The following is a 16,396-nucleotide window of genomic DNA, read 5'->3' on the forward strand; positions in this document are numbered from 1 at the left end:
GCTGAGCAGCACTGTTTTGCACAACATGGTTGCGGTGTGTATATAGAGTTATTCTTTGAAGTGTTTGCATTATATGTTTTAATTAAAAGAAGAAATAAATCTTTTAAAATAAATATGTGTTTGTAGAAGTGGTTAAGGATATAAAGAATGTAGAAAAGATTCTCAAATATACACTTACTGTGGAATCGAAGTATATATTTCCATAATTATCACTGGATTGTTTATCATGACCTTTCTAGCCAAAGTTCTTGAGACACAGGCATAATACATAAATAAGAGGATGTGTGAAACAAGACTGCCCCATAACAAAACCTGAGATGGCAAGATGGTAAAATTACTGGAAAAAAGAGAGTATGCACAGTAAAGGTAATTTTCATTCTGACATCTCTTCCATCAAATCCCCAACCTCTTTTTAAGTTTAGATGGAGCAAATGTGGTGTTCTGGGGATGGGGCATTATGAAGACTTGCAATATGGGAAACAATAATAACATGGGGCACATGTTTGAGGGATTTTGTGTGTGTGTGTGTGTGTGTTTTAGAATTTCTGAATCCACATGACTTGATTTCTCAGGATCTTGCATGTGATTACTCTGCAGTACATTTAATCAGGGTTTTGGGGTATTTTTAGTCTTGAAACTCATTTTGTGTTCATAGGCTGAGGGCAGGGAACAGGTTCATATAAGCAAAATATCAGCACAAGGTTTGTTTACATAATTATGATTTGAAATATAATTATTAAAATTGGCCAATAAATGTACAACTGAACTAAATGTTCTTATTGTATCTCCACTAAATCTTCATTCTGAGGATTTATGAACCTGATTTTATTGAAAGTGAGCAATATTTCCTCCCCTAAATATTCCTCCCTCGAGTATATATTTGAGTTAGATCTTTATTTTCTACCATTTTTCTGGGGCTTTTCTTGGTTTGTCTCAAATTACCTTGATGATGATTTATCCTTCTAAATTAAATTGCTGCACATCAGACATTTTCAGTGGAATAATAACATTTGCAAAGAGTAATTTAGGTGTGAAACCAATCTCTTGGGCTGGGATTATTCACTATAATCCCAGTCCAAATGTGGTTAAGTGCTGTAGCTAGGATGGTCTGTGCACAGCTAAGACAGAAAATCTGTAGTGGGTAAAAAGCAACAGGTGACAATGGAACTCAGACCTCACTCCACCATTTCAGCTGCTTCTTGACATGATAACAGAATTTCTGAGAGATAGACTAGAAAACAAGTCCTGCATTCAACATATAGTTGTCCACACAGTTCTTCATCCCTCCAAGATAGGAACATAATCTCAATCCACTGCCACCACTTTAGTGAGCAGTTAACAGGAGTGATGGGTTATTTCTACCCCAGTAGAGCCATCACTGAAAAGGGAAGCCTACGTGATTTTTTAGAATAATCAAAATTACATATCTGACCTAAGTGAACAGAACAAGTTTTTGCTGAGTTTTATTCCCAGTTGTATCACTGCCGTATTTGAGAAGTCCCAGGTTCCTCTTCAACTGTTCCTCATGAAGTAACAGTTACTGGATAACTGTAGGAAGAGGGAGGGTTGTCATACTTCAAATTCAATGATGGTTAATTGTAGATGGAAAAGGTTGTGCAGTTCATTGGTCTCTGATTCTTATGGTAATGGAGTATGCAACCATGTTCTTCCTATTAAGGCCTCCATTAACAACATACTAGTGAGTCCATCAGTTGGAAGGAAACGTTGCTGCGAACCAACCACATGGTTTCCCCACTGTGTCCTGAATCCTAGTCCTGCACATTCTAAGAAGACTGTACCTCATCCTTGTGGAGAATCAATTGTCAATGAAGCAACAAGAAAAGCTGTGGCTAATTCAGGATCATGTTCACACACATCAGTAACATCAATGACCATTTTTAATATGTCAGATAGTTATGTCAAACATGCTATCTTAATTCTGGATTTCATTTTCACTCTACATAGACTTCTCATAGTCCATGTTTTCCATCAAAGTTATTGCTTCACTGGTGGAATTGCAGATGACATAATTTGGGATACTTTGAGATATTTTGGAATACCTTCTGATGATTTTGCTAGTTCCTTTGTCCAGATGCGCTTTTACTGTAATCATTCAGGATCTTATATGTCTAGTTTTGATAGTTTAAATAATAATAATAATAATAATAATAATAATAATAATAATAATAATTTATATGCCCTTTCCCGAGGGAATCAAGGTTTGCTTTTTGGCCTTTTTAGAAATATATATCAAGAAATGCAATTTGAATGTTTGTACTGCTGGAATTCCCTGGGGCCTTTGGCATATGTTATCACTACCAAATGGCCAGCAGTTTCTTCTTCATAGTTGAAATATTTGTAGCATTAATACAGTTGGTCTTCCATATCCATGGATTCTGCATCCACAGATTTTGCCATCCATGGCTTGAAAATATTCAAAAAAGGCCAAAATGCAAACCATTGATTTTATACAAGGCACATCATTTTACTATGCCATTGTATATCAATGGGACTTGAGCATCCATGATTTTGATATCCACTGTATAGCATACTCAAGGGAAAATAACTATTCTGTGATGTGAAAAAGCATTCTCTAATCTCTGCCACAGATTTTTTTTCCTTTTTGCTGCATTTCAGTTGAATGAAGAGATAAACAGTATAATCTTCTATTAGACCGATATCATTTCTTAGCTTGCTAAATTTCAAGCTGCTTTGCTTTGCTGTTGTAAGAACATTGGAGCTAGGTGAGATGGATCTCTGTGCCTGACAGGTGAACAGTGGCACTCAGAGCCTCAGTCAATTCACTGCACAGGCAGGGAGTCTGGATTTTTGCAGCTATGGTTTCATTTGTTTCTTCCTCATAAATTTAATATGGGTATGACTTCAAGATCCAGCAGCTGGACATACAGATAGAAAACTATGCACAGATGTTATGCAATACAGGATTTTTTTCCATATTAAGAACTGAAGTTCTGCAGTTTTTTCAAACAGTTTATGAGTGATATATAACTACTTTTTCATGGACCATATTATGAGGCAAAGTCTATTATTTCAGTTTTTCTTAATGTTTCTATTTGTAGTTTGTATCTCTAAGTATTTTCCTGTCACATGTTGACAAGAGTTTCTATTTGTAGTTTGTACCTTTAACTATTTTCTTGTCACATGTTGATAAGAATTTATCAATGGGTGACAAGAAGCGCTAAAGCTATGCATGTGATCTTACAAAGTATGTTTTAGTCTTTATCTTCCATTCTGTATCATCTCTGTAGAAATAAGCATATAATGCTCATCTTCTCAACATTCCCCCCTCCAATTAGTCTGGATTTCAGCTCCTACAAACTCCAGTCAGCATGGCTAATGGTCAAGACTTCTGGAAGTCTAAAACATCTGGAGAACCAAAAGTTGACAACCACTTCCTCTTAGAGGAATGCAACTCCACCTCTATCACCCATGTCTGTGAAAGAGCCAGTTTTTCTTTCTACAGAGTGTTGTTGCATCATTTCTGGACTGCATGTAATAAAATATGCAAGATGGAGAAACCAAAATATTCCACTTCCAACATGGATGTTGGATTTGAGGCCTATGAACTTTATTGCACCGGGTTCTCGGCCCGGCCCGGCAGGAAACGGAAACGAGTGGGGGACGGGTTTTACCGCACACACCCGTCCCTCACTCGTTCCGTTCCCCCTCTCTTCCCTGCCCATTCTGTTCCAGAGGGAACGCTTTTTGAGAACTGTTCAGAACAGTTCTCAAAAATTTCCCCCTCTGGAACGGATTAAGAACGGAAGAGAGGGGGAACGGAACGAATGAGGGATGGGTGCGTGCGGTAAAATTCATCCCCCACTCGTTCCGCACTCATCCCTGCTCCTTCTGTTCCATGCTCAGAATGGAACGGAAGGAACTGAAGGAACGCAGTGCGATAAAGCTCTAAGTTTTATAGGGATGAAGGAATGGATATTGCTCAGAGATAAAAACTTCTTGGAACTTGGAAGGCCATAATTTAAGATTTGGTTGGCATGGTTATTTTTGGTATGATAAAGTTAAGGTACATGCTGAAACTAAAAGTCATTGTATTAGAAAGGCTCTTCTTTGAGTTTGCTATACAAATATACAGATCCATTTCCTTAAGATAACAGTAGCCACTCCACTGCAGGAAGCCTTTTATAAAGAAAAGAATGGGTTAAAAATTGGAGATGGCTGCTTTATTATTATCTTTTGTAACTTGACCAAGACAGTTGGAAGTTTAAATCAAGAGAGATTATTCTTATGGGAAGCAAAGCTCTTATTTTATTCCTTATATGCAACTTAAGGACAGATGAAATCAACACAAGAGAAATGCAGTTATAGAAGTTAGAGAAAATGAGTTTTAGACTTGTGTAAAAGTGATGACCATATAAATAAAAAAAGGTATTAAAGGCTTCTGAAACTTGAGACAAATGAGACTGTAAAAGAATGCATGATTAGGTGGACCCAAAATTTTAGGCACAATGTTCATATGGATGTATAGGGAAAATTTTGGTCTAAACTTTACATCATATATATTTAAAGGAAAACCCATATATGATTATGTATACATGGTATTTAACTCCAAATAAGCTGTCAGAAATGTCCCAGAATGTTTAAAATCAATGTTGGGGGAATGTCAAAATAAGAAAGGCTATTTTTTTTCATATGTGGATTTGTAAGAAAGAAAAAAATACACTGGTCTAAGAGTTATAGGTTAATAAAAAATTAAAAGTAGATTTTTGCAGTTACCAGAAACATTTTGTGGGATATGATGGATAAAGAACTGGAGAGCAAATATGGATTACTTCCTTGATATATGACAACAGCAGCCAGAATGTTGTTTGCTTAAACCTGGAAATGGACTGAAGCACCGTTGATGGAAGACTGGCTTGTTAAGGTAGCTGAGTTAGCCCAAATGGCCAAATTAATGTGGGTTCCAAAGGATAAGCCAATTCAAAACTTTTTGAAAAAGTGGAAGCCGTTTATGAAATGTTTGAGCAATAATAAATCTAATGCTTTATATATAATTTCACAGGCTTCCAATGAGAAATTCTAAATTTACGCAATTAAGAACTTTGAAAACAGCAGTATCTTCCAGTACTGTTGCAAAGACAGTTCATGAGCATAAAAAATATGTAGAAAATTATTCAGGGATCCAGGAATATAGAATCATAGAGTTGGAAGAGACCACAAGGGCCATCCAGTCCAACCTGCTGCCATGCAGGAAATCTCAATCAAAGCATCCCCGACAGATGGCCATCCAGCCTCTGTTTGAAGACCTCCAAGGAGGGAGACTCCACCACACTCCGAGGGAGTGTGTTCCACTGCCGAACAAATCAAGATATACTATATCCACAGCATTCCCTTCATCTACCAAGCTGGTAATTTTATCAAAAAAGAGATCAGCTTTGTCTGGCATGACTTGTTTATCTGAAACCCATGTTAATATGCTGAGAAGTTATTGACTTAGACAAGCCTTTTGCAAGTGTAATTACATAAAGAAGAATACAGATATGGGAAAATAACAACCACAAGCAGCTAACTATGTAACACCTTAATAGTTGTTAAGACTGATCTTGATTTAGCAAGAACACCCTACAGCGAGCTACAGAATATGTAAAATAGAAAGTACTTCTGGTGATATGGGAAAGTATTTTTCTTTCCCTACAGCTAGCTTCCACATTTCTAACATACTCTGACATATTTTGAGTTCTTTATTCCTCTCAGTTATATGGCATATTTATAGTACAGTGCACAGATTGTTTCAAATTACATTAATTTCCCAAAATATAGTACAGAGACTTTAAAATTTGCACACTCCATCCTGCTCCATCCTGCAGCATCAGTTTACATATACTTCTGACGGACCATATACAAGATCTCTCTCATTACCACAAGATAGTCTAAATACACAAATAGATGCCTTTGACTTATGGCAACCCTAAGGCTAACCCATCATAGAGTTTTCTTGGCAAGTTTCTTCAGAGGGGATTTGCCATTGTCATCCTCTTAGGCTGAGAGAGTGTGAGTTGCCTAAGGTCACCCAGTGGTTTTTATGATTGAGCAGGGAGTCAAACTCTGATTTTCAGTCATAGTCCAGCACTCAAACCACTTCACCGTACTGGTTCTCATAGTTCTTCATACAATTACATAATACTATTAATATGTTTTTGTTTCCTGGAGTTTCCATGCAATATAATAGGACAACTTAGAGCCAGATTGTCCTGGTATCTTTGGCTTCTACCTGCAAAATCAGTTCTTTTTCCTGCCTCCACCTTCCATCTTGCAGGAAAGGGGATGAACAGCTCTGCTGAGGGAAAGTAGGGCCTGTTCGACCCTTTAATTTTTAAAAAACTAACATTGTTTTCTATTAAATTATTCTTTTGTAGCTTTGGAACTTTGTAGGTACATCTTGGAAAATACTGCTTTAAAAAAAAAGAGGGTCATGATGTCCCTTTTTGCAATCCCAGAGGGAAAACAGTTTTGAAGAGCAGAAGGATGGGAATACAGATCCTCCAAGAGCCTTCCTCCTTTTAAAGGATTCTCCCTGTTCTCTCTCTGCCTTGCTCAATGAAACCAGAGAAACCCAATTCATTCTACACTTAGGGTAATATAGCCAGGTCACTCTCACACCAAGAAAAGTAGACAAGTGAAATTAAGCAGCTATGTATTAGGCCCAGATCCCAGGGATGCATTAACTAAGCATGTGAAGAACATTTCAATCAGTCGCATGATACTCAGGCAAACTAAGTTGCTGGACCCTCCAACTTATTAAAGCAAGTGTCTAAATAGAAGACCAACTAAAATTTTAGTAACTGTTTACCATGCTACTCATTAGTTGTGATGAGGTTGCCACTGTTTTTGCATGCAAAACCTACCTTCTCATTAACCTCCATTTCTGAACTGAAATTCTCACAGTTGTTATCCACAAGTACCAACAGAGAGTTATCACCATCAAGCAAGTTTTCTGCAGCCTGGATATTGGGTTTTGGTAAAGAGATTTCATCTTTCCTCAATGCAGAGGATAAACACAATTGGTATGAATAAGGTAAAGTTCCTTCTTCATAGTTTGGGGGAAATACAACGTGTGTCTTAGAAAAAGAATTAGGCTCAAAGCTCTGGAATAATTTGGGATTCCCAGATTGTCGAAGTTTCATTGCAATGACCAGTATGACTGATACGAGGAACAAAAATGAAATCAAAGCTAAAGCCAGTACCAAGTAAAACTGGAGCTCAGGCTGCTGCTCTGAGTCACTGGAATGGAGGCTCATTTCAGGAAGTGCCTCTTGGAAGTTTTCGGCAACCACGAGGTTCAATATCACTGTGGCTGAGAGTGGCAACTTTCCATTGTCTTTAACCAAGATAACAAGCTTGTGTTTCACAACATCTTTCTCCGCAAAGACCCGCAGTGTCCTGATTTCTCCAGTGTGGGACCCAATAGTGAAGAGTGCAGGCTCACTGGTTGGCAGCAGTTGGTAGGAGAGCCAGGCATTGTGTCCCGCATCAGCATCCACTGCTACCACTTTGGTTACTCGATAGCCTGGTTCGGCCGAATGAGGAACCACCTCAAATAAGGCAGAACCATCAGCAGGTGGCAAAGGATACAGAACCCGAGGACTGTTGTCATTCTCATCCAAAATAAAAAATGACACAGTGGTATTGCTGCTGAGAGAAGGGGACCCACCATCCTGGGCCTTCACTTGTATCTGAAACTGTCTGAATTGCTCATAGTCAAAGGAGCGTTGTGCATAGATTGTTCCAGTCTCAGAGGTGATGGAGACAAAAGAGGAGAGAGGCAGCTCCTCAATGTTGCTGTTGAGGATGGAGTAGGTGATCCGTGCATTGTGGTCCAGATCTGGGTCAGAGGCTTTGATCGTGAAAATGGAGGCTCCTGCGGGATTATTTTCTGGCACAAAGACATTGTAGGCCACTTCTTCAAAGGCAGGACAGTTGTCATTGATATCTGAAATCTGGAGGTAGATAGTTTTATTTGAAGAGAGAGGTGGGGTGCCTTTGTCGGTGGCAATGATTGTGATGTTATACTCTGGTTTTCTCTCTCTGTCCAAGGGACCATCTGTGAGGAGCTTGTAGTAATTGTTAGAGGAGGATAACATTTTAAAGGGCCAGTTACCTTGTATGGAACATGTAATTTCCCCATTTTCTCCAGAATCTTTGTCTTTTGCATTGACAAGAGCAATCACTGTGCCAGGAACAGCATCTTCAGGAACTGGGCTAGACAAGGAGGCAATAGTCATCTCAGGGGCATTGTCGTTCTCATCAAGTATCTTTACATCAATCTTGCAGTGAGCCACTAATCCCCCTCCATCTCTTGCTTCTACCGCCATAGTGTATTTTTCTGTTTCCTCAAAATCAAGATTTTCCTTAATGGTAATTTTTCCACTGTGCGGCTCTAGCCTGAATTTCTTTTGGGCAGTTGTTGGTATGCTACTGAAATAATATTCAATTTGAGCATTTATACCATCATCTTTATCTGTGGCTGCAACCTGGAGCAGAAGGGATCCAACAGGAACACTTTCTTGCATGCTGACCTTGTAGATATCTTGCATGAAGATGGGTGGGTTGTCATTGGCGTCAGTAATATTAATCCATATCTGAGCAGTCCCAGATTTTTTTGGTTCACCCCCATCCAGGGCTGTAAGGATCAACTGGAGGGAGTGGTCACTCTCCCGATCAAGTGGTTTCTGTAGCACCAGTTCTGCATATTTATGTCCGACTTGACTATCTTTAACCTCCAGTAAGAAAAACTGATTTGAGCTTAATTCATAAATCTGAAGTGAGTTCTTTCCTATGTCAGGATCCTCTGCTCTCCCAATAAAAAATGTGGCCCCTGGTAATGTGGATTCAATTATTTCAAGCCTGATATTGTCCTTTAAGAATTGTGGAGCATTATCATTAATGTCCTGGATTGCTACACTTATATGAAAAATATTTAAAGGATTTTCAACCACAGCTTCAAAATGAGTGAGGCAGTGTGTACTTTCCCCACATATTCCTTCACGATCTATTCTGTCATTTACATATAAATTTCCATTTTCTCCATTGATAGTGAAATATGTTTTACCTTCAGAAATGATGTGCAGGTTTCTGTTCCTCAATTCTCTGACACTGAGTCCCAAATCCTTGGCAAGATTTCCCACAAAAGATCCCTTTGCCATCTCTTCAGGGATGGAATAATGAATTGGCTGTGAGAGAGCCCAGCAGAAACAACACAGTAAGAAGAGAAGTAAATTGTGCCTTCTGAATGGTTTAACAATTTCCACCTCTGCCTTCATTTTCCTGCTTGCTTTGGTCAGCAGATCAGGTCAAATTTTCAGAAGAAACCAGCAATCTAGAATTCTTTCTTTCTACTTAGTTTTCCTGTATCACACTGCTTTCTTCATTTGAGCAACAGCAGGCACACTGTTTCACTGATTTGCAGCTGATGTGGAGTAATCCAACAGCAGGGAGCATCAGTGGATCCCTAGTTCCTCTCTGATATCCTCATTGGCCAACAGCGGCACTGTGAGACGCAACTGGAGAACTGCAAGAAACTGGCTCTGTCAATTAATTGAAGGCATTGCCTCTGCCGTCCTCTACTTTTTTCTGTGTATCCGAGTATAACATATTTTCATATAAAGCATGTTAAAATTTCTACCTTACACTTAATAACACAATGTTTTAAATATACGTTCCAGATGGATGCTAGAAAAAATTGGAGGATTATTACAATATTGACAGAATCCTTTCTTTTCTTAATGCTCTTGCTTTGAAATGTCTCCACAAATATCTCCCATGTAATATTTTCTCATAGAAAAATGATTTGGAAGATACAGTATTTTGTTTTGACTTAATTTTTGAAGATACTGTTCTCTTCCCTGCATTTTCACCTTTAAAAGATTCTTTACTTCTAAAAAACTATATATAAAACAGTGTGTATAACTTTCTTGGCAAGTTACATTGCAGTGTAATGATGTAAGTACTCAGTTTTAATGGAATAATTAGTAATGGGCAATATCCTAGACCACTTCCCTCAAAAGCTGTAGATTCTTTCATATCAGCTATTCACAGCAATGATACAGTATGTTTTGTAACTAAGGAGCGAAACCTGGTACTAACAGGTATCCAGCCAACTAAAGATACACACAGAGGATATCAATTTGTCAGAAATCAAAGCATTTCCCTTACATTAATGAATTTTCTTTCAGTCTAAGTACAAAGGTTGGATGTGGAGTCTAAATCATAAATGGAAGAATATAGCTTTGAATTCTCTAAGCAATGCTCTAATGAGAATTTGATTTAGAAATAAAATTCAGACATATGAGGGGAGATATATGGATGTTATGTCATAAATCCACTGATTGGACTATATATAGAAAACTGCTCTTCCTACAGCCATGGTCACTGAAAACCAGGATAGAGTGAGGAAAGCTAGTGGTCCATCAGTACCCATGAACTGTGAAAGTGTTTCCTCAAAGTTTTTCTATATATGACATCAAAGTGCAGATGCAAGGAGGAAGGTTAAAAACAGGTAAGAGAAAAAAGCTACTGCAATTATGACCTAGAAAGTGAGATCTGACTGAGGATCAGTGGGAGATCAGCTAATGCCTACACCAGGTAGTATGTCTGGAATGCTGCCAGCCAGCACCTTAGTGCCTAAGGTGGCTGCCCATGATCTTTGAACAAAGCCACCAGCCTTTGCTTAATGGTGTCTTGCTCTGGCAAGAACCAAGCTGAACTGATTTCTCCAGTGTGGAACCTTAGAGTGAAAAGCCTAGGCTCTGAGGCTCTAGTCCTCTAGCAGGAGAGCTGGACAATCTGTCCAGAATCTGACTATGGTACCACCACCTTAGTGACCTTAAACTACCTTAGGTTCTCCAGTTCTGTGGAGTGATGGAGAAGGGAAAGGGACAAAAGAAGAAGAAGAAATGTTGTAATTTAGTAATTCTGATCCAAGGTGAAAAGAGTATTTGAGACATAGGATCTAAGTGGGGAGGAGCCCTACTTTGAGCCTTGACTGTGAATAGAATATTGTGAAACTTTTCATAATAAAATGAGCTGAAGAAATACACAATACCAGCTGATAGGTAGAAAGAGAAAAAGAAGCCACTCATCTGGCCATCAAGAATGGCATACACCAGGGGTTCCCAAAGTGTACTCCAAGGAGCCCTTAGGGCTCCACTTGCACTTCCCAGGTGCTCCGCAGCCACTCCAGGAAAATGAAGGAAATAAAAATGGAATGAAATTAAAGAATAAGAATATATTCTTATATATACTCCTAAACATCATTAACTTGTAAGACATAGGGTAACCCTCTTACGGGCTCTACCATAGAAAAAAAGGGCTCTGCGAGTCAAAAAAGTTTGGAATCCCTGCCATACACTATGTATCCTCTGGATGAACCATTTGCTCTGAGAATGAGAGGTTGGAGACACCACCGTATTTCCCACAACGCAAAGACTGTGAGATGACTGTGAGAAAGAGGCTCGTGTCAAAAATCAAGATGGGAATAATAGTTATTGTCCCATGCTAGATACTGATATTGTAGGAACCTATCTTTTTACCGACAAATGAGATTATCACATAGGTAAAAGGAGGGGAGTGAAGTGGATCTCCCATCCTTATCACGCAATCAGACAACATTACGCTTATTGTGTCATTATCCTATTCTTATGCTGACCTTATCATGTGATCATGAAAATGTTATCAGATGCCACTGCACTTATCCCTTCCTTCCCCCATCAGTGAAGTGGAATGTTCCCGTCACTTTGTATTAACGGAAACTCCCATTAAAACAAAGTGACGGGGCCATTTGTCAGACTTGAGTAAACTCAGAACCAATATGCATTAAAGAGTCCAGGTTTTTGAAACAGCAAAGACCTTTATTGAATACATATAGTCAGTAACTCACAAGTTAGCATTCAAGCCGAAACTGTTCCCCCCATCAGTCAAGTAGTATATTAAAAACTTCAAAATCCAAACTCCACCCCAACCTCATTTGGCAACAAAACTAGCACCCACCTGCAATTCCCATAGCTTAGTCTCCCCTACAAGCCGGCTCCCGTTCCAAACCTTCTCACCAACTCTTATCTCTTTCAGACTCAGGTATTTCCACCATCCATTCCCCTTCTGTTACTACCAGACACCGACTCAGCCCACATCTCAGATTCCAGACCTATCATTTTCAAAACTATCCTAGCCAGCTGCACACATCCTATCCCCCCTATGCCCACTAGCTATCCACGTACCCACGAGACACAGCAACTATTAAGCTAACCATCAGCCCCAAGCAAACAAGCATATATTTTATTGATTGAAAAACCAACCTTCCTCCATATATTAACCACATATTCAGAACTATGACAGAATCCATGCATGCATGATTCTGACACCATTCCACTTCACTGACAGGAGAAGGATGGGATGCATAGAATCATAGAGTTGGAAGAAACCACAAGGCCCAACCAGTCCAACCCCATTCTGCCATGCAGGAACTTTCAATCAAAGCATCCCCGACAGATAGCCATCCAGCCTCTGCTTAAAGACCTCCAAGGAAGGAGACTCCACTACACTCCGAGGGAGTGTGTCCCACTGTCGAACACCCCTTACTCTCAAGAGGTTCCTCCTAATGTTGAGGTGGAATCTCTTTTCCTGGAGCTTGCATCCACTGTTCTGGGTCCTGTTCTCTGGAGTAGCAAAAAACAAGCTTGCTCCCTCCTCAGTATGACATCCCTTTAAGTATTTAAACAAGGCTCTTAATCTTCTATCACCTCTTAACCTTCTCTTCTCCAGACTCAACATCCCCAGCTCCCTAAGTTGTTCTTCATAGGGCATGGTTTCCAGACCTTTCATCATTTCAGTCGCCCTCCTTTGGACACACTCCAGTTTCTCCACATCCTTTTTTAATTGTTGTGCACAGAACTGGACACAATATTCCAGGTGGTGCCTGACCAAAGCAGAATAGAGTGGCACTATTACTTCCCTTCCCTATACTTCTATTGATGCTGCCTAAAATCGCATTGGCCTTTTTAGCTGCTACATCGCACACAATTTCAGTCCTCCATGCACACATATTCTTAAATGAGAGATACAGCCTATGCTTGCTCTACACACCCTTTCAATTTGAGATACAGCTAGCTGTATAACTCCTGCCCCATATTAATAAGCACTAACATCCAATGGCAACACAGATAAAGAAACAGGTTCATAAACTTTGTGCAGTTCTGCTAAAACTATCAAAGTCTATTTATAGTAACTAATTTCTAGTAAGTGATTTTAAACATGTGCCAGAGAAATCATAATAATAATGGGTTTTATGGTGTTTCATTGGTTTGATGCTGCCTCAACATGGTAGTAAGGGATCAATTGTAATGAAGGATCTATAATTGAATATTCCACTGCCCCATTAAATAGTGTTATCAGGGTATATGGTATTTTCAGGGTATATGGTAAAAATACCACTGCCATGTCATAAGAAATATTTGCAATGAAAGAGATGAAATTAAAAAAAATTCAGGAAAGTGAAAGGGTTGGCAAGCAACCAATAAGAAAAGACTACTATTACTATTTCTCCTCCTCCTCCTACTGCTACCGCCGCTATGGATCAAGGTGGGGAATAACACAGATTAAAATACAAAACATAACATCAGCTAAAGACAAATAAACCAGTTGAAACACATAATATCATTTTAAAAGAACTCATGAGACCAATACATATTAAAACTAACTAAAATTCGTAACTTAAAATTCATAAAATTCATAGGCCTGTGAGAAAAAAACTGGTTTTCAATGCTGTTTTAAATTCAGACAGCATGTTCAGCTGTCTAATCTCTTCTGGCAGGTCATTACACAGTCAAGGGGTAGCTGAAGAAAAGGTTCTTTAGATGACAGTTGCCAACCTAGTCCAGCTGACTGGAATAAATGTCTGCCAGAGGATCTGAGGGTACAGGGCTGATTAAACAGAAGGAGGCAATCCCTGGACCTGGACCAAAACCATGTACAGTAGACCCTTGTTATCCGCTGGGGTTTGGTTCCAAGATTCCCCGTGGATAACAAAATCTGTGGATGCTCAAGTCCCATTAAATATAATGACATAGCAAAATGGTGTCCCTTATAAAAAATGGAAAATCAAGGTTTGATATTTGAAATTTATACTTTTTTTGAACATTTTCAAACTGTGTATGCTTGAATCCGTGCATAAAAAATCTGTGTATAAGAAGGGCCGACTGTAATAATAATAATAATAATAATAATAATAATTATTATTATTATTATTATTATTATTATTATTATTATTTTAGCCCACCTCTGCCATTTGGATCAAGGTGGGTTCCAAAAAATAACACAATTACAATTACACAATACAGAAATCATAAAAATCTACAGTCCCCAACATAAATGACATTCAAAATACATATTCTAAACGCATTCAAATTAAAATAGCAGTTAAAATTAGATCAAAAGGATTAAAAAGACAGGCAGATGATAGAGTAGTTATAGGCAGAGGGGCAGTCTAATTTTTGAGATCAGTCAGGGAAGGCCTGCCGGAAGAGATCCATCTTGACTGCCTTTTGGAAGGTGTCAGGAGTATTAATCTAATGGATCTCCTCCGGCAGGTCATTCCATAATTTTGGAGTAGCTGATGAAAAGGTCCTCTGGGAAGTTGTGACCAACCTGGTCTTCTTTGGCTGAAGAAGATTCTTCCCAGAGGACCTGAAAGTGCAGGGGGAGATTATATGGGAAGAGACACTCCCAGAAGTATGCTGGACCCGAACCATGTAGGGCTTTATATGTAATAACCAACACCTTGTACCACACCTGGAAGCTGATTGGCAGCCAATGGAGATGGGTGTGATAGGGTCCGAACTGGATTTGCCAGCGACCTGTCTGGCTGCCATGTTTTGTACCAGTTGAAGCTTCCGAAGTTGGCACAGGGGTGGCCCCATGTAGAATGTAGGGCTTTAAAGGTAACAACCAACACAGTGTACCTTGTCCGGATACTAATTGGCAGCCAGTGGAATTATTTTAATATTGGTGTAATATGTTCACTCCTAGATGCACCAGTAACTAATTTGGCTGCTATGTTTTGAACTAACTGAAGTTTCTGAACTTGGTACTTTTCGATACCCATAAAAGTGAGTTTGTTATATTGTAATTATTAAAATCACAATTCACTTTTTCTTTATTGTAAAACATATAACCATGCCAGCCAAATCTCAAGTCTGCACCCTCTAATTTCAATAACTCTTTGTTTTTTAATTGCATTCAGTCTTTTAACCAAGCTAAACAACAGGCTTTGTAGTACACTTTGAGATTTGGCAAGACTAAATCTCCTCTTTCTCTTGTATCCTGCATATATTTTGGCTTTATCCTTGTTTTTTTCCCTACTTTCCATATGAAAGAGGCAATATCCCTCTACCAGTCTTTGAATCGTGAATCATATGTGATAACTGGCAGAGTTTGAACAGAAAAGACATTTTACATGCCCATTACTTTTGATAGTATCCCCAAGCATACCGCCTCTATATTTGTCTATCCAATGTGGCTTCAGCTTGCAAGTTATTCCAACTTAGAGCAAGGGCAACTTGAAGGCTGGTACAAGAAGAGGAGAAAGAGAGTGATGTTAGTTACCCCAATTTCTTCTGTGGTGGAAAAAGAAGTTTTGCCACTGCCACTATTTTTGTCTTCATGTCCTTCCTGTTATCTATCCCTTTCTACCTCCTCTGGTCCTCAAACTACACTCCAGAATAATTGGCCTGCCTAAAAAAGCCACCCATGTCCCATATGCCTATCTGAGGATCCTCCCTTCCTCAGATTGAGACATTTTGGACCTGGCTGGCTCCAGAGACTAAGGCTGTCTTCATCAATGGTGGCGGGAGAGGGGAGAGCTATGGTGTAACAACATTTCTGATAGTCTTCCACTTGACATATCATAACCAGCATTTAGTCAGAAACAAAAGAGTGAAGGCAAATAGCCTGTGATGAATTTTATTGCAATATATACATATAACACTAACTGTTATGGTTCGACACACAATGTCTGAAAAATTCAATAAGGCAAGCAGGCAGGATAGCTATCTCCTATGTTTCATTGTACTAAACTTCCAGTCTCACAAATGGCAGATCTCTGGTTGGGAACTACAACAGAACTACACAGGCCTATTGGATAGAAATTATGGATCTTAACATTAGCATTTAATATTTTGCATTTAGCACAAAGTAGGAGCAATAACATCATGAGAGCCCAAATCTCAGATAATTTGAAGTCTATTTATTTCCATGGATTTAAACACACTAAAGGCACCAGATCTCATCTGATCTTAGAAGCTAAGCAAGCTCAACCTTGCCTAGTACTGGGATGGGAGACCACCAATTAATACCAGAAGCGGTAGGC

At 39.0% G+C, this 16,396-nt stretch overlaps 1 protein-coding gene across 32 annotated transcripts in view; it reads right to left on the reverse strand.

The window, feature by feature from the left end:
* Positions 1 to 16,396, reverse strand: part of LOC149316757 (protocadherin gamma-A6-like) — a 379,402-nt gene that overhangs the window by 79,886 nt on the left and 283,120 nt on the right. The window contains exon 1 of one of the 32 annotated variants that reach the window (XM_089516214.1): positions 6,885 to 9,314. The exons of the other annotated variants lie outside the window; for them this stretch is intronic. Coding sequence (XP_089372340.1) covers positions 6,885 to 9,299 — 2,415 coding nt within the window. The 5' untranslated portion in view covers positions 9,300 to 9,314. Of the gene's footprint in view, positions 1 to 6,884; positions 9,315 to 16,396 lie in introns of those variants that run through there. 32 annotated transcript variants of the gene reach the window in all.

Source organism: Sceloporus occidentalis, unplaced genomic scaffold (genome assembly GCF_023333645.1).
Source record: "Sceloporus occidentalis isolate IW3139 unplaced genomic scaffold, rSceOcc1.0.p SCAF_3, whole genome shotgun sequence".
Lineage (NCBI taxonomy): Eukaryota > Metazoa > Chordata > Lepidosauria > Squamata > Phrynosomatidae > Sceloporus > Sceloporus occidentalis.